The sequence below is a fragment of the Mastomys coucha genome, unplaced genomic scaffold (genome assembly GCF_008632895.1).
Source record: "Mastomys coucha isolate ucsf_1 unplaced genomic scaffold, UCSF_Mcou_1 pScaffold6, whole genome shotgun sequence".
NCBI classification, from domain to species: Eukaryota; Metazoa; Chordata; class Mammalia; order Rodentia; family Muridae; genus Mastomys; species Mastomys coucha.
In genome coordinates this window covers 117,144,066-117,171,284 of record NW_022196912.1, presented here as the reverse complement: position 1 = coordinate 117,171,284, position 27,219 = coordinate 117,144,066, and the positions used below count along the sequence as shown (strand labels likewise).

The 27,219-nt window shown below is 50.2% G+C and overlaps 1 protein-coding gene and 1 long non-coding RNA gene across 3 annotated transcripts; one reads left to right on the top strand and one right to left on the bottom strand.

Annotated features, from left to right (window-relative positions):
- Nucleotides 1–1,012: 1,012 nt before the first annotated feature.
- Nucleotides 1,013–6,868, bottom strand: Fam181a (family with sequence similarity 181 member A). Of its 2 annotated transcripts, none has more exons than XM_031357108.1 (2): nucleotides 6,758–6,868; nucleotides 1,013–2,308 (listed from the first exon to the last, which is right to left on the bottom strand). In XM_031357108.1, exon 2 carries the CDS (start codon nucleotides 2,240–2,242, stop codon nucleotides 1,379–1,381), a length of 864 nt encoding a protein of 287 aa, XP_031212968.1. In that variant the 5' UTR covers nucleotides 2,243–2,308; nucleotides 6,758–6,868; the 3' UTR covers nucleotides 1,013–1,378. The 2 variants fall into 2 exon arrangements, with proteins under 2 accessions (XP_031212968.1, XP_031212969.1); XM_031357109.1 differs by lacking the exon at nucleotides 6,758–6,868 and adding an exon at nucleotides 3,010–3,219.
- On the top strand, nucleotides 3,041–25,191 carry LOC116080644. The gene is made up of 5 exons (XR_004114515.1): nucleotides 3,041–3,572; nucleotides 4,485–4,557; nucleotides 13,414–13,475; nucleotides 14,848–14,963; nucleotides 24,215–25,191. It is a non-coding gene; the product is annotated as an uncharacterized LOC116080644 (long non-coding RNA).
- The last annotated feature ends 2,028 nt before the right edge of the window (nucleotides 25,192–27,219 follow it).

The window sequence follows — 27,219 nt, the reverse complement described above, 5'->3', positions numbered from 1 at the left end:
GAGACCAAGCCGAAGGACCTGCCCTCCCACATGCCAGAAAACGGCTTAGGACATGTGTCATGTCAGCATCTGCGACTCTGAAATCTTCTGATGCCTTTAGACAGAAAGCTCCAGAACACTGCCCCACATCTCCTCAGCCGGCTGCCCCTTCTGGTGGACTCCCTGTTCTAGTGGGTCTTGGGGGGAAAGGTATACTGGAAGCAAAGGGCCATGTTCAGCTTCTAGTTCTTGATGCCCAGTTAGCTAAGGACCGTCTCCGAGGCAGGTCACGAGGGAGGTGGCCAGTGCAGAAGACATCAGCACACTTGATGGAATCCCCTGTGCACAGAGCAGAAGCTCGCCCAGCACCGGGCTTGACTGTGAAGAGCATAGTTTGATAAACTGTGTAGCCAGCCTCATTAGAGCATGCCTAGACCTATGCTGGTCAGGAAGCTCAGCTGTCTGGGAGCTGTCAGGGTAAGCCTGTTCCTTTCCCCCAGCACTCACTTTCACTGATGTGGCTGAGAGAAATCAGAATAGGATAGAGTTAGTCAAAAGACTGTGCCTTTGGGGTTTGTGAGTTCTGGAATTTGGGTTCCGGTTTGGTTTGGTTCACTGTAGACATAGAATCGCTGCTCATGCTTAAAAGGAATGGTCTAGTCAAACCATCTGTCTTGATCACATGAAACGGACATCCCATTTGTCCTGGTTTTATCTCTGACCTGGACTGTGCATAGCCACTCTGGCACAGCCAGACTGAAAATTATAGCTCTACCTCCCTGGACCAGAGCATCATGAACCATGGGAATCCAGACTTGGCCTACCTCTTCCTTCAGATGTCTGGACATCCTTCCCCAAGGTCTTCCCACATCCCTTCTCACCTTTTTCCCAGGAATTGAGCTGTGTTCCCCAGCACCCACCTTCAGACATTTCAGAAGCCTCAGACTACCCCCCCTCCCCACACACACACCTATAGCTATTCTCTATGCTGACCCTGCATCGGGGACTCTCCCACTTCATGACACCAAAGAGGTGGAAACTGCAAAAGAAATCTTTATTTTTTTCAACTTTCTCAATATTTACAAAGAACAGAATGAACAAGTGAAATGCCCCCCCACCCCCAGTGGATGGCAACTGAACGGGTGTGTAATGGACAGCTGCCACACTAGGATCCCACTGCCATGGTTTCCACAGGGTCAGGGAGATGGGTCTCCTGAGGAAAGAGGTTCCTGTGCCTTGGTCCACAAGCTGCAAGCTCCAAATAGGTACCTGTCAGAGGAGCCTTGTCCCTGAGGCAGCTTGTCCAGACCCCTGCCCAGCCCCCTCCTCACATGGAGAGCTTGTCACTGACCCCATCCTGGAGGCCAAGAGAGAGAGAGAGAGGGCTGAGGGTGATAAACTAGAGGTAGCCAAAGACATTGAAGATGGGGGGAGGCATGGCTGGCTTAGTCGGGATAGGTTTCAGAACTACAGGTCTGTACACTTTTGGCCCTGGGGTGTCCACATCCTTGCAGAAGTGGGCCAGCTCCACAGGTGAGGCCGGGCTTCTCCTCCATAAACCCAGACCAGGTACTGGGCCTTGAGGCAGGACCCCTGGAAGACCGGGGAAGATGGGCTGTCCATGGTACTGGAAAGGGCAGTAGCTCCAAGCATCGAGACTGCCTACTAAGGATACCCCAGACATCTTGAGTGGTTCCGTGTCAGCTAGTACCCTTGGGGACATGGGCAGTGGCACAGTCTCAGGCCCCAGGGACTCCAGACCCTTGCAATTTTTCTTATTCTCATACAGAGATGCCTCCCTGGGGGCCAGGCCCACCTCCAGCCCCATTGGGTAGGTGAGGGTAGGCCTTGGTTCCTCCCAGAATGAAGCAGGCAGCTGTCTCTTCCTCATGGGCACCTGGCCAGGTCTAGCAGCCTCTGGATTCAGCCCCCGGAAGCCCTGCTCCTCCCTGAAGGGGGTCCCCAGGGCCTTTTCTGTGCAGCTCCCACCCCCACCAGGGCTGGACTGGGGACAGGGATGGAGGGGTAGCCGTCCAGGCCTCTCTTCAGGCCCCCTTTGCAGGTGGGGCTCCGTCACCCTGCCAGGCAGGCCCCTAGGGAGCCGCGAGTACTTCTGAGAGAAGCGCTTGAGTTGCTTCTGCAGGTACTTGCGGTGGTCCACAGAGCGGCGGCAGGGTGCCGACTTGTCCAGGGCCGCCTTGATGTCACTGGACGCCAGGTTTACAAAATTCAGAAGCATCTTCACATCGCTGTCAGCTGCCATCACCACGGGAACCGTGCAGGGCTTTCCATGAAGAGCACGGGCTCTGGAGGAGAGCACAGGGCAGACCTAGGGAACACAATAGACAGCTGGAGTCCCTCAGAGCAGTTACACCTTCCCCGGGGTCACCAGGACCCAATGCACGCATCTCCCCACCCAGGCAACCTTCTGTCCCAAACAGAATCCACAATGCTGGTGAGTCCTTCGGCACCTCTTGACTATCTGAGATGAGACAGGTGCCCAACTATTTGATTCAGTCTTCTGGGGTCTGTTGCCCTCTTCTGGAAGTCAAGGCTCAGAAAAATGCAAGCACCTTGCTCAAAGCCACCTAGCTACAAGTGGCATTGCTGGGGCTACATTCCCAGTTGGTCCCATCTTCCACATATCGTGAGGCCAAGCGCGCAAGACTCACCATTCAAGTTTTTATTTTCAAAACCAAAGAAATTCTCTAAAGAAGGCCAAGCCCCCTTCCCCCTCCTTGGTGGTGGCCTTCCCCTCCCACCACCCCGCCCCCTCTGTAGTCCCCACGCTCCACCCCCAACTCTCACACAGGGCCAGGCAGGATCTCTGTCTAGCACTTAATCTAGACCTGCCTTCAAGGCTCATCCCCGGGCTGCCGGCAGCAGGGACTCCCCTGTAGAAGCATCTGCAGCAATTTCATGCCTCCTCGGCCACCACCCACAGTACTGTGCCCCTCCCCCAAGGCTCTAGCCCACTCTCGCCCTGCCCTCCACCCAGCCAGGCCAAACCACTTGGGACTCCACACTGACCGAAGGTGCAGGCCAGGGCCCCCCCGCCAAAGTGGCCGGCAGGTTCCCCACCGTAGACCCCGGGCAAGCCTGGCGAGCTGGCGTGCAGTGAGCTCCGTGCGGGATGAGAAGCAGTTGTGCACAGCCCTTGAGTGGGCTGAATGGAGGACAAGTCCGGAGCTGGGGGGCCCTCAGGCCAATCAGGAGCGCCTCTCCAGATACAAAGCATCCCAATCAGGCAGCGGAGCCCCGGTCCCACATTCTTTGCCGTCACAAATTGTCACCATGGGGACCATCACAAAAAAAGACAGCTCCCAAATGCAATCATTTCCCGGTAAATTTCTACCCTTCAGCCCCACTTTCTCCAGTCTCCACACCCCCTCCTCCCCTTGACCTCAGTACCCTGGTTTCTTGAGGGAGGGTCGTGTGTGTGTGTGTGTGTGTGTGTGTGTGTGTGTGTGTGTGTGTGTAAAAAGCATTCAGGATCAAGGAGGGCTGGGCGCAGTGAGACAGGCACCCAGCCTTCCCTAGACACTTCAGGCCTCCAGCTGCCATGCTCCAGTGCAGACAGACAATCGGATGGGGTAAGCAGGGGGTGGGCTGCTTTCCCTCTGCCCTTGAGTGTTGAGTGTATGTTCTCTGACTCTGTCTCTGGCCTCGTGTCTCTCACCTCTTTCAATCGCCCTTCCTAAAGGGTCCCCTGGGCTGGATGGAGAGGTGCACTGGACAGGCTGGCTGAGGGGTGCTGGGATATCCATGGGAAGGGAGCCGAGGCTCTCAGGAATCTTGTCTTTATGTTTGCTTCCTCAATTGAGCTGCACAAAGCCTGAATTGCCCATTCAGTGCAGCCGGACAAAAGGGTGGCGTTGCACGGTCCCCTTGCGTTTGTAGTCAAACAGTTAGGGACTTAAATCGAGTCGTCATGATGGAGAAAGAGGTGGACAAAGCCCATAGAATTGCCATCAGCAAACATTTTCCTGTGTCATATTAGCTAGTCTCCATGGCTCCCCCTGGCCCAGGGACAATGGCACAAGTTTGCACACTTGGCTACTGTCACCGTGCCAACGCCGGCAGGGCTGCAAGCAGGGCCGCTCAGTTGGAGCAAGTGAGGGAGCCCAGGCTGCTGCGGCCCTGCCCATCAAAGGCCCAGAAAGAAGGTGAGACTGACAGCAGCCCGGTGAAGGAGGCTGTCTGGGAAGTGCTCACGGGCAGGGTCTCCATGCTAGCCAGCTCAGTGGACCCCATCCCCCCCCATACTCCCTCTCCTCTCTTAGGAGCAGCACCAAGAGGCACCTGCTGTGAGGATGGGACACCTGGCTAGAGTAGCCGAGCTTCCCTCCTCCAGAGGAGACAGCCCAGGGCTGATGAGCTGCAGCTCTCACCCCAAGAGCTCCACATGTTCTCTGGGCAGAGCCAGAGCGGAACAGACAAGGGTGTGCTGCTGGCATTATGACCCCTGTGGTGGCAACCATCACATTTTTCCGCTTCCTCTGCAGCGGCCTCTGCTATCTTAGCCTTCAGGGCTTTGGAAGGGGAAGTTCTGCAGCGTGCCCCAGCCCACCTTGACAGGTAAGAGAGGGTACCATTCTTCATGCTCCAAACCCTTGGTACACTCTGCTGGAGATATACTCTGGGATTCTGTGGCCCCCGGGTTAGGCTCCTGCCAGCTGTTCTCAGAACCCTGGCGGCTGACACTGAGGCAGTTAGTGTGTACTCCATGTGTCTAGGACTCTCCCCTTTATCTCCCATACACGCTGGAAGATCGCCTCACACATCCGGCCCGTTTCTGGCCTCTTCTGCTCCTGGCCTGTGACCTGTGGACCTTCCTCCCTAGAAAAAGATGGCTCCCAAGAATGTTGCTGTGGGCCGCTCAGCTTCCTGTGAGGCAGCAGCATGCCTGGGCCCTTTAGGCACCTCACTGTAGTGTTCTCTCCATGTTTCTCATGGTCGTGGGCTCTGCAGGAATCCAGTCTTAAAATGTCTTTCCAGGCTTGGGGTAGAGAGGGATAGGATAGTTCAGTGGTGAAGCCCCAGCTCAGCGCACACCAGACCCTCCCGAGCCCTTGATGTGCTCTGTCCTATGAAGGCTTGGCATGGGGAGGCTTCTTGTTTCTGAAAGTAACTGCTTTGTCCATGCCACGGAAGAGCTGCGTCTTGTTGACTGGAAATGATTTGCTCTGTTTGCTTGTAGCCCAACTTTAGTAAGGTAAGGGTAGTGAGGGCTTCGCTGTGGGTTTGTCCTAGGATTGTGGAAGTAGAGGGCATCCGTGACAAAGGACCCTTGGAGCTGCCACCAGTGGATCAGCAAGATTGTCTTGTTTCCCCAGGGAGATGGCATTTACAGCAGGGGGCAGGCCCCAGGTTGGACCCAGGTAGGAGCCTCTGCCAAGCTCTGCCAAAGGCAAATGGGCTGAGCAGAGTGACTAAGCCAACCAGAGAGCAGGGTGCCAGCCAACCTTCCCCTCCTCATTCCTGGGTGCTGGGGAGCCCCCACTGCCAGTTCTGAGACCGGTACCCAGTATCTCAGGAATGAAAAAATCCTACTTGACCTAAGAGAATAAGGGAATGTGTGTTAAATGTTCCCCCGATGCAAGAATTCTGTCCAATGAAGAGCCACTGTGCAGGGGCCGGGATGACAGATTTCCTGCTGGCAGCAAATCCCAGTCTTTGGTTGTGACATCCCAATATGCTGCGGTCTGACAGCTGTCAACTGGAACCAGACCTAATTTCCCCAGGGACTCTATCTGCCCAGAGGGCTGGCTTACTCTGACCACCCCAGCTCTGGGGATGAGTGCGGCCAATCACTCTGACTTGAGGAACATGCAAAGGCCACTTGAGGTACAGCAGCTTGCCAGAAGCTCTGTTAATACGGGACATGCATCACAGGGTGACTTATGCAACCCCTTACGTAACGGCAGCATTTCTATCAAAGTCCAGCCCGCAGCGAGTGTCAACCACAATCAGCCTGAGTAGGAACTGGAGGCGTCGGGTGGAAGTAAGCTCCCTCGGCTGCTGGGACGAGTGCTTCCTGCCCTGGCTGCCCGACTTCATGGTGAACAATGATCCCCCCAGTATGACTGTACCCACAGAACTGCTGGGACCTCAGGTGACCACGGATAGTTACAGCCTGGTGTGGTCAGTCCCTGCAGCAACAGAGGCAGGGTGTTAACTAGGAGTTGGTAAATGCTTTGCTTTCTCCCGATATAAATCAGGGTGGATTTACCCTCACTTGCTGTCTAAGGCTAACAGGCTCCAGGCCGAGATGGTTATTCTCCTTCCATTACACAGGGCCTCAGGGAGGCCGGCTTCCAGAAGGAATTTGACAGGAATGAGCATGCACACAGCAAGCCTTGTTTGCTCTCTGATGTTGGGGAAGTACTCGAGTTTAAGTTGTGTGGCATGCAGGTGGACAGGGCCATTGCCCATGCTCTATAGAGGTCACTGAGGCATGAACTATGAAAATGGCAAAATGAGTGATGGTGAAGGCTTATGGCAATGAGTGGTGTCTCAGATCCCTTGCCTTTAAGGTGAGGGAGTCACAGTCCCACGAAAAGAAAAGGCTGCTTGGTATGTAGCGAACACCCTGCCCTTCTTGCTTCTCCATGGAGCTGGAGCAAGTATGCTCTGTACATTGAGATTGGTGTAGCACAGGCAGTATGGTAGTTGTGGCTTTGTGCCCCAGGGTTCTGTCCCCCATGGGTCCTGGCCCCACATTCCTGATACCATTCTGTACCCTCACCCTCAGACCCACCACAGACAGACACTTCACCTTATCTGTGTCCTCTCCTGCCCTTCTTGTGCTGTGCCCTGTCCCAGTCAGGGCACTGAGAAGGAATGAGAAGTCAGTTTAATCTCAACTGTCAATTCGGATTTGATTGGTGATGCCTCCAAAGAGCCTTGTGGAACAATTCCAAGGCCAGCATGGAATTTGGAACACTTTGATCAGCTAGTGATGTCTGCCCTGAGGATGGAAGGTGATGGTCTCTGGATGCCAGGTCCTTGGTTCCCTGTGAAGATGACAGGGTGCAAAGCTTGGAGTTTTAGTAATCCAACTCCTGCCATTTTAATCAAGCTTTTAAATCAAGTGATTTTAATAGCACACTGGAGGAGGGCGGTGGTTATTCACACACACATTCCTTTAAGCAGGACCCAGATCTCTTGCTTCCCAGGGGAGAATGCATCTGTTCAACTCAACAGGCTTTTGTTTTGGTTTTTTGTTTTTGTTTTTGTTTTTTGTTTTTGTTTTTGTTTGAAATAAGATTTCCCTCTATAGCCCAGGCTGACCTGAAACATGTGATCCTCTTGCCTCTGCTTCTCAAAGACTAGAACTACAGGCTCAGTGACCATACTTGACTATACCCTTACTAATATCAATCAACATCCAGCCAGGTATTAACCATAGTAAACATTTTATACATCTAATGGTATTCAAAAATTCCTTTTTAAGTTTGCTTTGCTTTCATTTCTTGGATATGATTATTTTGCCTGCATGTTTATCTGTACACCATGTGTGTGCAGTGCCCATTGGAGGCCAGAAGGTGGCATTGGATCCCCTGGGACTGGAGTTACAGATGGTTGTGAGCTACCATGTAGGTGCTGGGAATCAAACGTGGGTCCTCTGGAAGAGCATCCAGTGCTCTCAACTGCTGAAGCATTTCTCCAGCCCCCACATGTCCAATGCTACTTTATCCTCACAACCACCTTGTGGGATGGATTCCATTATTTTCTCACACTTGGCAGACAAAACTATGGCTCAAGGAGGATAGGTGTCTTAACCACTGGTAAGAGGATGAACCAGGGAGGGTTCAAGCTCCACCTCCCTGACTGCCTGTCTTTCTAATAGCTTTTGAGTGTCATACATGACAGCAGTCACAACCTAGGAGAAGACCCAGATCTAGAGAGTGTGGGCATTCTGGGGTGCCAAGACAGTGAGAAGTTTAGTGTCATGTACACGGGAGAAGGTCACTGTAGGAATAGGGTGATATAAGGTAGGAAAGAAATGCTAAGTTCTTCCTGCATTTTGTATTCATGAGGCACATAATAAATGCTGGGTGTCTGTCTTAATCTGGGTTTTTATTCCTGCACAAACATCATAACCAATAAGCAAGTTGAGGAGGAAAGAATTTATTCAGCTTTCACTTTCCACATTGCTGTTCATCACCAAAGGAAGTCAGGACTAGAACTCAAGTAGGTCAGGAAGCAGGAGCTGATGCAGAGGCCATGGAGGGATGCTACTTACTGGCTTGCTTCCCCTGGCTTGCTCAGCTTGCTTTCTTGTGGAACTCAGGACTACCAGCTCAGGGATGGCACCACCCAGCATGGGTCCTCCCATCCTTGATCACTGATTGAGAAAATGCCTTACAGCTGGATCTTATGGAGGCATTTCCTCAAGGGAGGCTCCTTTGTCTTTGATAACTCCAGCTTGTGTCAAGTCGACACACAAAACCAGCCAGTACAGTGCCTGAGTGAATACTTGCATAAAAAGAATGGGACATGAAGTAAAACAGTCAGCTGACTCCTGAGTGTCCCTTTGGTGCCTGACTTGACCCCTGGGCACACCATTCCCCTCAGCACAGCATCACATTGCAAACACATGCCACCGTCTCCATAGAAGCTCTTGCCTCCTGGCAGTAAGTATTTCAAAAGGAACAGTAGTAGAAATGACCACGCACCTGCCTCCAGTGTGTTCAGTGTGGTGATCTTGCTGTCTCCAGAGGCAAATAAGTACTCACAAAATTGACATCTGGCAGAGAGATGGCAGCCTGAAACCAGGCATCAAACACACACTGGAGAAACCATCTGAGGACCATTAACCCTAAAGGGTGATAGATCCTGAGATGCTGAGCATCATCTGGAATTAGGTGACCCCTGGACGTGTTCCCAAAGAAGAGGCTCCCTTGTATTCAGGCACCTCCCTCCTCCCCCATCTTGGTTTTTATCTCCTCCTTTCTTAACCCCTCCATCATAGCCCCTTTCACACACATGCTAGTGTAGAGTAGATCCAAAAATCTCGCCATGCTCCTGACTATGAGAAGTGGATCGTAAGACCTTCTCCTTGACATGGATTTAGTGACTCTCTTCTAACAATTTTCTGCTTATTAGAAGGAAAAGTGTCCATTCAAGTTCGAGGCAAGGTTGGATTGAGGCGTGTGTGAGTGAATGTGTAGGCAGTTGAGTGGACAGGTAGGTGTGTGGATGGATTGGTAGGTGGACAGATTGGTAAACATATGTATGTATGTACATACATATGTATGTATGTATGCATGTATGTATAAGTGGATGAATGAATGGATCAATGGGTGGGTGGGTAAGTGGATGGATGAATGGATAGAAGGATGGGCTAGTGGATGGATGGATGGATGGATGGGTGGATGGACAGATGGATGGAAGGACTGATGGAAGGATGGGTGAGTGGGTGGATGAATAGATGGAAGGATGCATGAGTAGATGGGTGGATGGATGGATGGATGGATGGATGGAAGGATGGATGATGAATGGATGGATGGAAGGATGGGTGAGTGGGTGGATGAACAGATGGAAGGATGGGTGAGTTGGATGGGTGAATGAATGGATGAGAAGGAGAAGTGAATAGTGACTGAGCAGTTGGATGGATGGATGGGTGGGTGGATAATTTAAAACTTCCAGGTTTCCCAGAAAAAGTGAGTTTGATATAACAAATTGAGTGGTGGCCATAATTTCTTCACACACTTCAAGTGTCTCTGTCTGTGAAGTTGCCAGCACACAAATGCCCTGTCAACCCACTCCTTAGTTTCCATCTCATTGGGCTACTGTTCCTGCTGTCTGTTCCTGCCACACAGGGCGGGGCAGGGTTCTCTGACGTCACACGCCTGTCTTCAGGTCTTAGCCCTGCCTCTCACCAGCTGGGTGGTCCCCCTGAGCCACCTCAGTTCTTCCTGTCCCTCAGGCTGTGATCCCTGGCCTGTTCTTGGAGGATATGGAGGCAAGGCACTCAGAGTGCTTGTTTCTGGGCTGGATTGGCTCTGCCACCCATCAGAGCCATCCACCCCATCCATCCCATTTGATGAGGGAACACGCTGAGATGTACAGCGACTTTCGTTAAGCAACTTGGTGGACTGATAGTTGGAATCTTGCTTCTCAAGACCTACTATGTCTTCCCCCTTCTTTTTTCTTCCATCTCTCCCTCTTTTATTTGAAAATAGATTTTTTTCATATAATATATTCTGATTACAGTTTCCCCTTTCCCAAATCCTCCTAGATCCCCTCTCAAATCCACACCCTTTCTGTCTCCCCTCAGAAAACAAGCATTCATCTAAATAATAATAGTAAAATACAACAACTCCCTCTCCTCTGAACCTACCTCCAGGATTCTCTTCTGTGTGCTCAGCCTTGGCTAGTCACAAGGGGGCGCCCACGGGATCACTCAAGTTTTCCGGCTACCAGCAAGCTCCGGGCTTGCCAGGCCGGCAGCCCCTCAGTTCTTTCTCAGAAAAGCATGGTGACAGAAGATGGCATGGTTATAACCAGCTGGATCAGTACGACAGGCTGGTAAGCCCAACGACTTGGAAGGCTGAGTCAGGAGGTCTGCAAATTCAAGGCCTGCCCTTCTCAGAAAAAAAAAATTAGAAGTTGGCTATAACTCAGTGAGTGAGTTCCTGCCTAGCATGTGTGAGATCTTCAGAAAATAAGACAAAATAGAACAACCACATGGCTTATTTCTATGTGTTGTTTGGAAGCAGGAAGAAAACCTGAGAGCTGAAGGCTCAGGGCTGTCCTGAAAACTGTGGATCCTGAATTGAGCCCTAAGAGATGTCAAGTCAGGAAGGTAGGACCTGCAGTTTCTAAGCAGCCACAGGAGACATCTGTCCCTACAGGCCCTGACCTCTCAGTCCAGTTCTTCATGATAGCTCAGAGGTGACCAGAGGTAGCTAGAAGCCAGCAGAGGGCACTGTGTTCTTTTCTAAGCACAGCCTGGCAGCTGCAGACTATGGAGTGGGTCAAAGGGAGTCCGTGCTCCTGATGGTAGGGGAGCCCCATGCTCCTGACCCCCAAGCTGGAAAGCTGAGCGTGGAAGGCAGGGGGAAGGACACAGCTCTTGGGGTTAGTGAGACCCAGAGGCAGCATTATGGGGCCAGTGAGGCAGAGAAGGGGTTCAAGAAAGGATGCCCAAGAATGGAACAGCGTCAGCTATGAAGACAAGACAGAGCATCATCTCCTCTTCCTACAGCATCCCTAAACAGACGGCAGTCTTGTTCCTGTGCCATCTCCATCCTATCCCTTGGAGAAAAGAGTTACACAGGGAACATGTTAAGCCCCCAGACCACCTTAGGGCTGTAGTACAGTTCCAGTATCTCAACAGCCAGCGAGGACCTTGATCATCACAAACACAGCTGCACCAAGATGCTCAAGGCTACAGGACAGAAACATGTTCTGGTGCTGACCAAATTCTTCAGATGCCACGGCAATGACCACAGAATGCTTGCCATGGCAGTAAATGACTTAGGGTAATTCTTCCTGTCCCCCTTGATTCACCGATGGGAGACTATGTCGAATAAATAGGTCCTGGCCTCATCACCCAGTCAGATGGGGTGGTGTCCTCTGCCTGAGGCTAGAAAAGATCTGAACTCAGCTGAATGTGGCATCAGCCATGTGGTAGCCAGAAACACTCTTGGTTCTAGGTAGGCACCCAGTGGCTTCTTGGTCACTGTTCTACTGCTGTGAAGAGACACCATGACCAAGGTAACACTTAGGTGGCACTTAACTGGGGTTTGCTTACAGTTTCAGAGGTTTAGTATGTTGTTATCATGGTGGGAAGATAGGAGCAGGCAGGCTGGAGAAGTAGCCAAGACCTACATCCAATCTGCCAAGCAGAGAGAGAGACACTGATTCTGACATGGGTTTTTGAAATCTCAAAGCCTATCCCCTTTGTTGGCTTCCTCTGACAAAGTCACACCTCCTAATCCTTCAAATCTTTTTAAATAGTGCCACTCCCTAGCTGGCTAACAGGCCATTCTTATTCAAACCAGCACAATGACTCTAGGCTAGCTTAACCAAAACTCAGATTTACTGTGCACCTACTGTATGCCCCAGACTCCATATGCTGGGTGTCAAAGGTAGGCAACTTGGGTGAAAGCTGGTTGCTCATGGTGTCAGATGAGTCTACCAGATGGGATAGCCTTTGGGAGGGTGTTGATTCTCCCAGGGTGGCCCCTGTTGAGGGAGCAAGGGTAGGAGAGTTTGTTCCAACTGACCTTCATCTTAGACTAACCTGGGTAGAATGCCAATAAGGATCCTCAGTCACTTGTAAAGATTACATATTGGGTACCCTGGGATGAAGACTGAGGATGGGCCAGTGAGGGGGGTTGCATGGTGGGCGCTGAGGCTCAGGACTGAGATAGGACACATGAGAGTGTGACGGTCACCCCTCAGTGACTCAGGCACCAGCAATGGGGAGGGGCTTACAGCTTGCATAGGGGCTGGGTCCTGATGTCTGGGAACAGTTTGGCCTGGTCATTGGGTCTGTTTCTGTAGTCCCAATATGGCAACCATGAAACTGAGACCTGCCTGTCTGAACAGACAGCTGGCTCCAAGCTCAGAGTGTTTCCCAGGTATGGACTGAAAAGGACACATGATGGCTCAGGGTCTGTCCTAAAAAGATGCAGGGGACAGAGACCACTCGGGTCCTTGCACCCCATCCCTTCAGACTCACAACCATCTCCTTCCCTCCCACAACCTCCAAGGAAGATGTGTTTTCAGAACCATGGAGGGCTGTAGAGGTCCCAGACAGTAGTCGGCTTTGACCCCAGAGCTGCTCAGCCTCCAAGGCAAAGGTTACACATGAGTTAAGAGACAGCATGCCAGGCTGCAGAGCATGCCCATCATGGGTTGTGAGTCACAGCAGCCATTTGTATCTGCTAAATCAAGGACATTTGTCTTTCTGGGTGGCTTGGATTTGGTCTCTGAACTCAGCAGGAAGGAGCTGGGGTTTGGCAGAGATACATGGAGACAGGTGGTTCAGGTCACTTCATGGCACACCTGGCCTAAACGATGAATCCCAAGTATAACTTGAACTCTAGCAGCCTAGCCGTCTCCCTACCCATAAGTGTCTCAGTCTTTCTCCCTTCCCCCTCCCCGTGTTTCTATCTCTGCCTCTTTGTCTCTCTCTATGTCTCTGTCTCTCTGTTTCTGTCTCTGTATTTTTCTGTCTTTCTCTCTGTCTCTGTCTGTCAACCTCTCTATCTCTCTGTGTGTATGACTTTCTCTTTGTCTCTCTATCTCTGCCTCCCTGTGCCTCTCTGTTTCTGTCTCTGTACTTCTCTATGTCTCTCTCACACACAGGCATGTACACAAACAGACAAAGAAGCATTTTCTTTATGTTCAGCCCACTACTACAGATGCACAGCAGGTTAGTAGGTTCATCTCTTCCCACTTTGTTCTTCTCTGCAGGTAGCCCCTGATTCCATCACCTCTGAGGGCTCCTTCTAGGAAGGATGACAAAGACCCTGAAGGTGAGACTTCTCTGAGCCCTTCCAGCTGGTATATACATTTGCACACAGTGGAGCACACATTTCTGAGCACAGCTCTGTGCCAGGCTTGCCTGAATTTATGCCCACAGTCAATCAGACCATCAATGGTCATTACTCGAAGAGACAGGCTCTTAGCATCTCTGGCTCTTGTCACTTTAAATACCTGGAAGGGTCTATTTGTTCGGATTTGTATCATAATGTTGAGAGCAGCACTTGAGCATCGAAGTCTGTGGTGAGTCACTTCTCCCTGAATGATTAACAAAAGATTTAGAGCTGTTTTGATCTGAAGAGCAAACATTTTAGCAATCTTTTTAATGTCATGCAACAGAAACAGTCTCAGGCTGTGGTGGAGAAAGGGGAGACCTTATTGGCTCTTAAAATCCAAGAAGTCCAATGTAGAGTAGATTGCAGGTATGTCTGGCTCCAGAATTCAGTGTCCCCAGGATCATCCTAGTGCCCGACTCTCCCCCGTGCCAGCCCTCTGCAGGCTAAAATCCTAGGGCACGCTGGGGGTACCACAGTTCTATTCCTGCCTCACCTCAGACTTAAGGTTTAGGGGATAAAATGAGATTTTTGTTCCCAGGAATCTAAGGGTAAAACTTCCTCTTAGTTCACCCAGGCTAAGATGCAATGCCTACATCTCAAAATTACGCCCCTGTCTCTCTGACTGAAACTAAAACCCCTAAGTTTTACAGCCAAGGGGGACACCATGAAGGTGTTTTTGCTTCTTTCTCAGGCAGCTGGTCAAGGAGGACTATTCAGTTCCTTCCCTATATGGTTCCATTGTCCTGGGGCAGAGGCCTTGCACACTCTCTGTGGAAGGCTACACTTAGGGTTTGGCATGGTCTCTCTCCTCCCCCTTCTTCTTCTTCACCCTTCAAAAAGCATTCTTAGTTTGTAGATCAGGCAAATAGCTCCACAAGACTTAGCTTACTGTCCCTGCCTTGGGGCTTTGATGTCATGTACATGAAGTCAGAGGCAGGGAGAAGGAAAATGGGTCCTTCGCCCACTACTTGCAAGCCTTAGCCTTGATGCGGTGTGCAGTACACCTACCCCTGATCCTTGAAGTAGGATTCTGACCCAAGGTATCCCCACTCCAGCCTGAGAAGGGAAGGTGCACACGGGCACATTCTAATGCTCTGTCCAAACAGCTTAACTCAAAACAATGCGATCTGCCATTTGCCATCTGGCCTTCTCTGTAGTCACCAAACTTCCCCAAGAAGAATAAGGAGGAAAAGCAGGCAGGACTCCGAGCACCAGCAGCCTGGCCTTCCTGGCATTTGAGCGGTCTGAGACTTGCCCTTGCCATTTCCAGACCCCAGGTCACCCACTGAGCAAGTTTTCCTGCCCTCAGCTCTCAGGAGTCCCTGTCCTGGTCTCACTTTTTTGAAATGGAGGAGGAAAGCAGCTGGCATTTGTTGGTGATGGCAAACGGAAGGGAAGAGATTCTGCCCATGCATGGCTGAGCAGGTAAGAGGGTCATCATAGGCCACGTGACCGTTAGCACAGTAATGAAGATATGGAGCCTGACTGGGCGGGGCCGCAGGCTGGCCACACCTCTTTCTGTGTCTAGTGTGATTTAGTGACCATCTTTTTAGGCCCTGGTATATGCCAGCCAGAATCAGCTCACCACAGCCACCTGTTTCTATCCTGAGAAGCAGGGGACAGAGACAGCAAAGCTCAGATCATTGCAAAAGAATGATCTTATCTTTGTGAAATGTAGTTGTGTGTCCCTGCTGTAACACAAAAGGTTTTCAGAGCCCAGAGAATGAATTCCTCTTCCACCTATAAGTTGGGAAATGAAGACCCAGAAAAGCCCTAAAGTTGTTTGAAGGCAATCAATCAGTTTTGACTGGACAGTTCTAGATTTCTAAACCCTAATCACATGGAACAGACCCCTAAGATCACTGACACATCTGTGAGTTTGTGTCTACCAGAAATAAAATGGGATTATCTTTTGGCCCACACTGCTTGCTGGGTCGGGGGCTCGGGTTTTAGCCAACTGCTACCTGTCTGCAATTCCCAGTGCATCCACCAGGTGGCACAGACATTGCTAAACTGGGCTTTTGGTCCAAAGATCCAGGCTTCTCTTCCAGTTGTAAGGGAGTGGAGTGAGCCCTGGTCAGCATATCTCCCATTCAAATTTAATTAGAACAGCAAGGGAAATTCACATCTTAAAAGTCCAGGGACTTGGTGCTGTAATGAATGGGTGCTGGACAGAGAGGCTGCGATGTCTCTTCAAACCAGACATTAAGCTGGCATGTTCACCTCAGAGCCTCCTTAACCCAATACTTTCCAGATCTGAGATGCTGACCGAGTGTCTCTGAGGTAGGTAGCATGAGGTCCCAGGTGCTCTGGACATTTCTTAGCAAGGCACTGCCCATGTGCATCCCTAGGGAGTCAAATACAGACAGTCTGAGGGAATGGACAAATCATAGGAGCTTCCTCCTGCCATTTTAGCAGGACATGGGGAACAACACAGGAATTCTAGGTCACAGCCTGGCAAAGTCCTGCCTTTGTCATCTGCCTACCCTGGGAGGTAGGGCAATGTCACTGTGATGCCTCTCACACCAGGGTCCCATGTTTGTGCTCAGTTACAGAGGCCTGGGAGGAGGGGCATGACCCACCCACACTGGGTCCAGTGGCTACAGTGGAGTGGAGTATGTAATGAGGTCCTCTCTATGAACACTCCCAGCTAGAAGATGGTACTTATCCATGGCTCATGTACAAAAGAAGAGATTTCAGGTTATTCCTATGTAAACATCACCTTTATTCAGTCGACGATCTTTCCAGAATGTTCTGGGCTGCAGTTGGAACCATCCCAGAGAGAACTGGGAGCATATGTCCCCTTAGGATGGCCTTGAGACAGCAGAAAGGGCTGTGTACTCTATTTGTATTAAAACTACTTTGAGGTTAGAGGAGCAGCTCTTGGACGTGTGTGTGTGTGTGTGTGTGTGTGTGTGTGTGTGTGTGTATGTATGTATGTATGTGTTTGACTCTTCAAGGGTGAGGAAAGGACACCAGGTGAAGATGGAGGAAGAAGGGGCTGCGGGGATGAGGAGAGCAGATCTGTGGACAGCTGGTAGGGAAGGTGTCACATACGGGGTTGTCGGGGACTGTACTGGCTAGTTTTGTGTGTCAACTTGACACAGGCTGGAGTTATCACAGAAGGGAGCTTCAGTTGGGGAAGTGCCTCCATTAGATCCAGCTGTGGGGCATTTTCTCAATTGCCCCTTGTGGGTGGTGCCATCCCTGGGCTGGAGGTCTTGGGCTCTATAAGAGAGCAGGCTGAGCAAGTCAGGAGAAGCAAGCCAGTAAAGAACATCCCTCCATGGCCTCTGCATCAGCTCCTGCTTCCTGACCTGCTTGAGTTCCAATCCTGACTTCCTTGGTGATATACAGCAATGTGGAAGTAAGCTCAATAAACCCTTTCCTCCCCAACTTGTTTCTTGGTCATGATGTTGTGCAGGAATAGAAACCCTGACTAAAACAGGGACCTGGACATCCATGCACTTTCCAAGCCACACTAAGTGGGCAGGATTGTTCAGAGGTGCACAGGGGACCTAAGGTTATCCATCTTTACCAGGGCAGGGAACTAAGGACAAGTGACCATTGCTGTCACCCAGGGGAATGACGGTAGAAGGTGGGAAGTAATGCCAGATGCCTGATGTGTTTGGGGTGTGGGGTCCTTGGGACACAGACTCACAGTGGGGTAGGGTAGGCAGCCTCTGTGGGCTTGGGCTGAGTGCACAGGACTCTGGATTTTGGAAGGTGAATCCAGATAGGTGAGTAGAACATGTGGCCAGCTGGGAATCCCTAGCTATTGGTTGACACACATGTGGATGGAAGGAGCGAGATGCAGAAGTGGAAGTCAGTCCCAGATGGGGCAATGGCTGGACCACGTGAGACCACAGATAGGGGCACAGACAACACAGGGTGCCAATAAGGAGCGGTCCTGAAGCCAGTTCTGCATGTGATCTCTCTCCTTTCTGTCTTAGTTGCCTTCTTTATCCCATACAAAAGAGGCCAGATAAGATGGCTCTACACGTCCCTTCTACTGTGGGCCTTCCAGAATGATCTGTCACAGAGATCCACTATAAAACTAGTAAGAACACGGGACAATGTCTACCTCAGATGTCTGGATACACCTGTGACAGTGGCAGAAGAGTTCATTTTAAGCCAGTTTCAGTCTGGACTGCTCTGCTACCCACAACATGGCTCCTTCTTTAGACTGGAGTCTACTGTAACTGTGCAAAGTTTCTGTTTTACCAAGTCTCCCAGGTCCTTGCAGGATGAGCACCTGGAATGTCACCTTCCCTGAAGATGATGGGAGAATGGGAAACGGCGTGCCAGAGCTCCAGGATGCTCTGCTGTGCCGCATCTCTCTCTCCCTGGGCTTCTCATTTGCTTTCTCCATAAAGTAGCAAGTCCTCTGAATGTCTATGGTAGAAATGAGAAGTGGCTGGGCTCAGTCCAGCCCTCATCCTCGCAGCATCCCCAGGAGACTCATTCCCAGCATCAACCGCTTCCTCTTAACTGTGGCCATGACCCAAGCTTTATGACAGACTCGGATGTCAGGTCGGCATTAAGTGTCTGGCTGGGCTGACCAAACACCACCATTGACAGCTGCGTGATTCTTGTTCAATCCATCCATGTCTCTTTAAATCCCACTCAGAAGAAGTTGAATTTGTCCCAGTGGGTGGCAGGCAGGACAGTATTCATCTGGTGGATCCTCTGGCACATGGACAAGTCTGGTGAGGGTCATCATCTTAGAAGGGATAGGTATCTCTCATATGAAATGACAGAACAAGCAGCATGTCCTCTGTACCCACAGTCTAAAGTCCCCTGTACCCACAGTCTAATGTCCCTTGTACCCACAGTCTAATGTCCCCTGTACCTCACAGTCTAATGTTCCCTGTACCCACAGTCTAAAGTCCCCTATACCTCACAGTCTAATGTCCCCTGTATCCACAATCTAATGTCCCCTGTATCCACAGTCTAATGTCCCCTGTATCCACAGTCTAATGTCCCCTGTACCCCACAGTCTATATGACCTTCCCATCTCACTGACCGATTAAACAAACACTGAGAGCAAGCATGGGGCTCACCATTAGTGGGGTGGATTTGATTCTGCTCTAGATTCCCCTATTGATGGCTCCCTGCAGGTATGGGTGTATAGGGAGATGACTCAGTGGGCCAAGTGCTTGCTGCACGAGCATAGGGGCCCGAGCTTGGGTCCTCCAAATCAGTGCAAAAAAGCTAACTGTGGGGGTTCCTTAGCTGCTTTCTTTGTCCGATTTAAAAAAAAAAAAAAAAAAGAGGCCAGATAAGATGGCTCCACAAGTCCCTACTACTCTGGGCCTTCCAGAATGATCTGACAGGGAATGTCTCCATTATAAAGCTAATAAGGACATAGGACAATTTCTACCTCGTATGAACCATGCTGACTTCTTGGATACACCCACAACAGAGGCATGACAGTTTATTTTATGTCAGTTTCAGCCAGGACTGCTGTGTTGCCCACTGTATAAGTACTCCATACATAACTCCCGCACTCTGCAGACCCCTGGAGTCTTGTGTTTCTCATACCCACCATGGCTGGTAAGGCCCATCTTCCCATGTCTTTACCTCCTGTGCCTCGGTTTCCCCTTATACACCCAGAAGACCCAGCTCCAATGCAGACATGGGCAGATCCTAGGACTCCAGACCTGCTGTGGACTCAGCAAATTAAAGAGTTCAGTCCCCAGCTCAAGTTGGCAGGGACAGAGCCCTAAATCAGGACAGATGCAGCCCGGCCAACTGACTGGGCATGAGGCACTGGACCAAGATTGAAATATACACAACTCATCTAGCGCACATCCTGTTACAATCTGAACTCCTGCTGTCCATCACCCGGGATGTCTGCATCCTGGAGCTAAGTCCTGAATGTAACTGAGGTTTCCTCCCCCCTCACCAACACCTACACTGTAAATCATGTGCCTGTGGCTGAGAGGAGAGGAGGAGGCCCATGGGAGGCTGAATCCCTGCATCGGCACCCAGATGGTGGGCTCACTGGTCTCTCACAGAGATGGGGCTCCAGGTCCTGTCCATGTGCTCAGTGGTCCTTATTCATCCTGGCTGCCCTCGTACTACATGAGGGTGAGTTGTACACAAAGGGATCCTGGCTCTAACATGCCCTCCCACCTTATCTACCTTCCTATACTGCCCTAGAAGGAGGGTCTCTGCGGTGGGCACTCAAGGAAACCTTCACCTTTGTCTCTCTGGGGCTCTCATCCACCTGGGCACAAAGCTGGAGGGTACTAGAAGGCTAAGTTGGGGTTTCATCTCTGGCCTCTTTCTCTTTGAGACAGCAGCCCCAAAAGCCTGTTTGCTGTCTTTTGAGTCTCTCAGGTTGGTGGCCATTCCTGCTTCTGTCCCAAGAGCTGTCATCAGCTTATATCCTAAATCCTGGACACATGATGCTGTGGCAGTTCCCTTTGTAAATGCTGTAAACAACTCCAGGATGCGGACGATGTCAGTATTAGGAAAAATACTGTTCCATGTCCTAGGAAAGAATAATCCATGGCTGCAAACGATGGACAAACTAGACCCATAGCAATGCCACCCTGCTTCCTGCCATTTTCAATCCTTTCTAGATTTTTCTTTTGTGTGTGTATAGAGGAGTCCCATGTGTGCAGTTGTGCATGCGAGTGTGTGTGTGTGCGCGCGCGCGTGTGTGTGTGTGAGAGAGAGCACCTGGATATGAAGGCCAGGTATCATCTTCAGTCACTCTTCTACCTTAGTCTTTGAGGCAGGGTCTCTCAAAGAAACCCAGACCTCACTGATATGGATAGTCTTGCTAGCCAGTTCACCCTGTCTCTGCCTTCTGAGGCCAGAATTACAGGGAGTCTGCCATGCCTATCCAGCAGGGGGATTTGGTGGAGCTGAACTCTGGTCCTCACAGTTTGTCAAGCAAGCATTTAACTGCTGAAACATTCCCTTAGCACCTCTATCACTTTTACTTATTTTGGGTTTAATCTGTCTTGAAATAAAGGTCTTCCCATTTGTCTTCACATTCAGAGTTCATTTTTTTTCCAAACTGTTATCTTTGGGGCCATTCCTTTCCATGTAGATTTGAAATTTGTGTCCAGGTCACCATCATAACTATCATCACCATCACCACCACCACCACCACCACCACCACCACCATCATCATCATATCATCTAGACTCTGACTCCATGCCTTTAAGAAGAAGTAACTCAAAACACACTATATAGGTCTGTGAGATGACTGAGGGAAGTAGAGGCATTTGCTAGTGAACTTAAGAATAATGCCCCCATAGTCTCATATATTCAAATACTTGGTCTCTGGTCAGTGGAACTGTTTGGGAAGGATCAGGAGGTGTGGCCTCATTGGAGGAGGTGTGTCACTGGGGAAGGGCTTTGAGGTTTCAAAATACCCATGTCATTCCCAGTTAGCTCTGTCTGCCTAGTGTTTAGGGATGGAGATATGAGGTCTCAGTTACTGCTCCAGCCACCTGCACCTCTGTACCCTTGTTCTACCATCATAAACTCTGCCCCTCTGGAACAATGAGCCCAATTAAAATCTTTCCTTTGTAAGTTGCCTTGCTCTTATTACAGCAATAGAAAAATAGCTAAGACACAATGTAAAGTACAAATGTGTTCTTACAACCTAGAATATGACAGTTTCCTTTCTGTTTCACTAGTTCCTTCTTATCATTGGTTTGGCAGAAATGAAGGTATTTTAAAGAGACACCTATGTTCCTAGTCTGACCATCAGATGACTAAAATAATGAACCCTAAAGAAATGAGTGGGACATTCAAGAAAGAGGCTGGAGAAAAAAGCACCTTGGCCCTGCCTATGTACCTTGGCCCCTCCCATGCGCCTGGCCCCTCCTATGCACCCTGGCCCTGCCTATGTACCTTGGCCCCGCCCATGTGTCCTGGTCCTGCCCAGATGTCTTGTCCCCGCCCATGTTCCTTGGCCCCCCACACACACCCTGGCCCTGCCTATGTACCTTGGCCCCGCCCAGATATCTTGTCCCCGCCCAAGCTTCCATAGATTGGAGGGACAGAAAACCAATAGAGGATAGCAGGGTCACAGCATACCAAAAAGGGGTGGGAGTGGATGAGTGTGGAGCGGTGGGCTGGGTTAGGTGCTGGGATTTAGAAACCTTAGCAAAAAGGTTGCAGACGTAGTAGTCCCGTGCACCAGAACAAATTGTGAAGCTACAGAAAAAGTTTGGATCCGGATCCTTTAGGAGTCCTTGCTGATGATCAGGAGGGTTGAGCGACAGAACAGGAAACCTATAGGTGGTGAGCAGTCTGCCCCAAAAACATATGTATCTTAGATGGCAGAGAGGCCAGAGCTCATGGAAAAAAGGTTGGTGATTTTGTGAAATCAGCAGAGAAAAACATCCAAACTTGGTAATAATGCTCAACAGTGTTCACAGTGGCAAAGGATCCACTTCAAACATTTTAGCAGCAACCTGCTGGGATCTGGGCAATCTCTGGAAATGATTTATTTACATATAAAAATGAGACAGCCCCTGGGGCGAGGCTCTCATTGGTCAGTGCCTCTCAGGGCCACAGGCTCAGGCCTTCCTCCCTACAGCCGAGGCAGGGGGCTGATTGCTCTCTCAGAGGAGGTGGAGGGCCTGCCAGCCGGCACTGCAGACTTCCTTCTCCAAAACAAACCCTCAGGAGCATTTTAATGTGTGGCTGAGCCTGAAGTACAGTCAACATTTCATTCCAAGAATGCAAATGAGCCCCCAAGGGCCTGCAAGAGGCAACCGCCCCAGCCCAGAACATCTTTTTGAAAGGCTTGAGTTTGGGCCCAGAAAATGTCACTTTCTCGGTCCAGATTTGGGAAACTGAGGTGCAGGAGTTTGGGCCCAAAGTCTCACTAGAATAAAAGGGTGAGGCTGTCTGCTTTTAGCTCTGTGGAATCTTCGAGGATTCCTCTGTTGCTTGGAGCATGGTCATCCTGCTGGGCAAGAGGCCCTTGGAAGGAGGACAGATCATTGTTGACGGAGAGTCTCACAGGAATTCATCACAAGCGTCTGCCTGTGATGGCCACGCATGGGTGGCCCTCAGGCTGGTTCCCCTATGAGGCAAGCATGATGTCCCATCTTAGAGGAAGAGACACAGGTTCTGAGAAGCCAGGTAGTCTGGGCACATCAACATGCTCTAGGGGTGAGGTGTATCTACGTGGCCAAGAGTTCCTGCAAAGATTTAGACTGTCACTGAACTCCCTCCAAGAGTGATTAACTGATCAGAGCCCTAATGTCTATGGAGAGGGTGGAATGTTGCAGGTTCAGATCTTAATTTAAACTTACCCTAGACTATCTGGGTTTTTTTGTTTTTGATTTTGTTGTTGTTGAAGTTTTTTTTGTTTGTTTGTTTTTGTTTTGTTTTGGTTTGGTTTTTCAAGACAGGGTTTCTCTGTATAGCCCTGGCTGTCCTGGAATTTACTCTGTAGACCAGGCTGGCCTCGAACTCGGAAATCTGCCTGTCTCTGCCTCCCAAGTGCTGGGATGAAAGGTGTGTGCCACCACTGCCAGCTACTCTGGACTATCTTTAGCCGCGTTGACAGCCATTCCTGCCTACCTGTGTCTAACCCAGAGGTTCTCAACCCTCCTAATGCTGCTACCCTTTAATATAATTCCCCAATCATAAAATTATTTTATTAGTACTTCATAACTGTAATGTTGCTACCGTTATGAATCATAATGTAAATATTTGGCATGCAGGTTAGCCGATATATGCCCTCCTATGGGGAGCCTGACCCATAGGTTGAGAGCCACTGATCTCCAACCTAACACCCTGTGATGAATAGCTGAAATCTTTTGGATCCCACCAAGGAAAGGCTAAGAGCGCCTCCAAGGCCTAGGGCTGAAATCTCTCAGCTTTTCAGTAAACTGCTTACCCGATGTTTTAGCAACAAACTTGAAAACTGTCGTGATTTTACTTTTCTTTGTTCCGTGGAAGTTCATGGAATTGTTACTGCAGAGGAATATGGAATTTGGAGCAACCTACATCGGTCTTCCCAAGCCACAGTCACTCATGTTTGGCTTCAGAATAAATGATCTTGTGTCTCTTTTGAAGTCAGAGCTGTGTTTCTGCATCAACACCCAGGACTCTGATATGAATCCTGGGTCTGGGTGTAGCATCTCCACAGCCATGGGGGCTTAAAGACAACAATCTCTCCAGAGACAGAGCTCCCAACCCCCATCAGAGTTCAGAACACAGGTCACAACATGGTAGGTCATCCCTCTGTCCACCTCCTTCCTCCATCCAACCACGGGAACAAAGCTGAGCCAATGGGTCTGATCCATCTTCGTCCCTGTATCTCCACCAAGTCACAGCCCAGCTCCGACCCTCAGTTCCCTCAACCGTGAAGTAAGGGAAAGGAATTGCTATTTTACCCTCCTTCTGTTACAGGAGCCATCTGCTCACTACCCAAAGGCCAATATTTAGGAGAAAAGAGTTAGGAAGGTTTAGTCAAGGGCTAGCACCCTGGGAAGATGGGAGGGTAGAGATTGCTGATACCCTTGAAACAACCTTGAGGATTCAGGTATGTCAAAGGGTGTGTACTGGTTGGAAGAAAGCAGAGGCCATTGGACATGAGACCCCATTAAAGGGGAAGACAGCATCTGGGGCACATGTCCGGTCCAGTTTTCTTTTTAAGATTTATTTTGATTTTTTTGTATTGTGTGCAGGTGTCTTCAGAGACCAGACGAAGCTACTGGGCTTACAGAGGTCATGAGCTGCCCGACGTGCATGCTGGGAACTAGCTCTGGTCCTCTGCAAGGGCAGGCAGTGTTCCTAACCAGAGCAATCTCTCTCCTGCCTGCCCCTTTCCTTTTTCTTTTCCTGACCTGAGCATCGGTGCATTCTGACCTTCTGAAGCCAGCTCCTACAGTTCCTTTAACATACCACTCTTCTACATGCTAAACCTCCCGGCAGTTTGCACGTTAGCCGATACTCAGGACTAAATCATCGGAAGGGCATTACACGTACTGATAGGTGATCAGCACCAGATGTTTTGGGCTCTAGAAAGCAAAGGTTATTTAGCCACTAGCTTCTTAGCATCATCTTCTTTTCTTTGGACAAAGTCTCATATAGTCCACACGGTCTCAGACTCACTCTGTAGCCAGCCAGGGTACCCTGATACCTCTGCCTCTACCTCCCAACTGCCAGGTCCAGTGCTTAGATGAAAGCCAGCATTCACCTGGAACCTGTGAAGCTGGGTCCCCTCTGCCAGAGGAGCTATTTCCGTACCTTTGGTAGAAGGGACAAATGGCTATCTGTGGTACCAATTAGAATACCAAAGTGCATGCTGGCCTCTGGGCTTCCTCAGCATCACGAGCACCTATTATAAATGTCAGAGTCCATGCTGGCTGGCCTTCTGGCTCTCCTCACTCTCCCCATTACCCTAAATTTCTCCAGCTCATGGGCTTCCACCCTGCCCTCACTTCTCATTTCTCCTAATAACTGGTATTTTTGCTATGCTCTCTTGGCTCCCTCTCTCTTGGTTGACTCTTTCTCTTCCTCTCTTTCTCCCTCTCTCTTCTTTCATAGCCAAGCCCAGTCTGCTAGCCATGTTCAGTCTATTGCTTTATCACTCTGCTCTGGATTCTTCAGATACCTCCAGTAGTTCCTTCCTCCGTTATCTACAATAAAAACCTTCGGGCTAGCCATACCTCAGCAAGGTCGTGCCCTCGGTTTATACGTCTGGTACTGAAACCCTCAGTCCATACACCTAGCCCCTTAACTTTTCAATGCTAATTATCTCAGAATAGATAGCTGGGCAAAGAGAGGGAAGCAGTTCTGCCAAGGGCAATCACAAACGAAGAGTGACTGTTCTGCCCCCAGCACTCTGTTACGATCGGGATAGAATGCTCTCTCAATATAAGCAACTAACTGCCTTCCTTCCTTCCTTCCTTCCTTCCTTCCTTCCTTCCTTCCTTCCTCCCTTCCTTTCTCTCCAGTCTGGTCTGAATGCCAGGGAGAGCCCTGGGGCATCACTCATGTTAAGTTCCTGTTAGAAGGCTAAATACACTGGGTTCTGGTGTCTTTGGAGTACAACAGTAGACACACCCCTTCCGGAAGAAGTGTCGAAGGTAGGCAGCCACATAGTTTGGGTCACAGACCTCTTTATACCAGTGCCACCTCTGGAGGGTACTGTCCATGCTGAAGGTGATCTCCCTCCACTAATCAAACATTTCTACACAGCCTCCTGGCCCAGATCTTGCCTCCCTCCAGCCTGAGAATGAAATCTACCAGCCCCTGTGACCCTTGGCAGGGAGGGATGGGACTCAGCATCACCTGCTGTCCTGGGATGCCAGAGATTAAGATGGAAGTGAGAGGAAAGAATGATAAGGTAAAACATGACACCCCTAGGAGAGTTGAAGTGGCCTGGTGGCTGAATAGATAAAATCAAAGAAGCAGCTGCAGGTGTTTGTGTCCACTTCTGCTTTTATTAGAGTGTGAATGAAAGCCCGCATTCTGCTCAGGATGATGGGAGCCTTGGGTGGGAAAACTCACTTTTTTCTTCAGTTGGTCAAAAAGATGGGGGTGACATTTTGAACCCAAAGTTTCCACCATCCTGGTAAGAATTCAGTTTCCAAGTTCACCTTCGACCCTATGACCTGGTGTACCCACATCTAGCCTATGTCTCTCAAGTTCACCTTGGGCCCTATGACCTGCTGTACCCACATCCATCCTATGTCTCTGAGCATCCTATACCGCTCTGCAGTCTGTGCTCAGACAGGGCTTCTTCCTGTCTAGACAAAGACATTTATCTGCAGCACAGAGGGAGCCACCTGCTCCCCGCCCCACCTGCTCTTCTGACATTGAGATAAGATAAAGGCTATAAACTGATTTAAGGAGAACAAATGCTAAGACTAGGATCCAGAGCCAGGGCTGGATGTGCAAAGAAGTCTCTGGGGCTCCTTGCTGGGGCAGCAAGGTGAGAGCTCTGAAGACGCCATTGGTTTTCAGTCTTCCTGACCCAGGTGTTAGGGACCCAGAGTGGCAAAAATGGGTGGCAAAACAAAGCCATGGGGGAGGGGCCTGAGCTTAGTCCAAGAAGAGCTCCAAATACATCCACAACATGAAAGGACTCAGTGGTGCCACATGGTCGAGCCCCTTACCCCCAGAACATGAATCAGTCATTGAGACCATTCTCACTGGTCAGCCTCTTCCTGCGGATACTTCCTCCCTGGTCTCAGCTTCCTCATATCGAAAAGCAAACATGGAGAACAGTGCCAGATGGAGGTGGGGAACATCCTGCCTCCATGTCTTCCCTTGTCTTCTTTCAGGGACCCCCTAGGTGTGTCTGCTTCCAGTGCCTTCTGCTCCTTCTACGAACAGGAGCTGGCTGGAGAGATGGGCAGCAGCCATCTAGGACCAGAAACAGTCCCACCTGAGATGGGTTTCTCTTGCAAGTCCCCTCCTTAGGACCACCAGCTTTGCTCTGCCTGTAAACAAATGTCCCACTCCGTGTACCCCTGGCCCATCTGTCATAAGTAATAATTGATCTGTTTGTCAGCTCTTGTCAGGGTAACTGAAGGGGAAAGGCTGAGACAGAAAACACAGGGGCTGGAGGAGGGCCCGAGCTCAGGGATGTGCTTGCAAACTGCTTGAAAGAGCTGGGGAGATGCCCCTGCCAGCTCTACAGATTGCCATCATCCCAAGGAAGGCTGGGAACTGTTTCATAGGA

Bases quoted from the DNA above. Each gene is read 5' to 3' on its own strand.
- Fam181a (XM_031357108.1), bottom strand. From the start codon at position 2,242: ATGGCAGCTGACAGCGATGTGAAGATGCTTCTGAATTTTGTAAACCTG.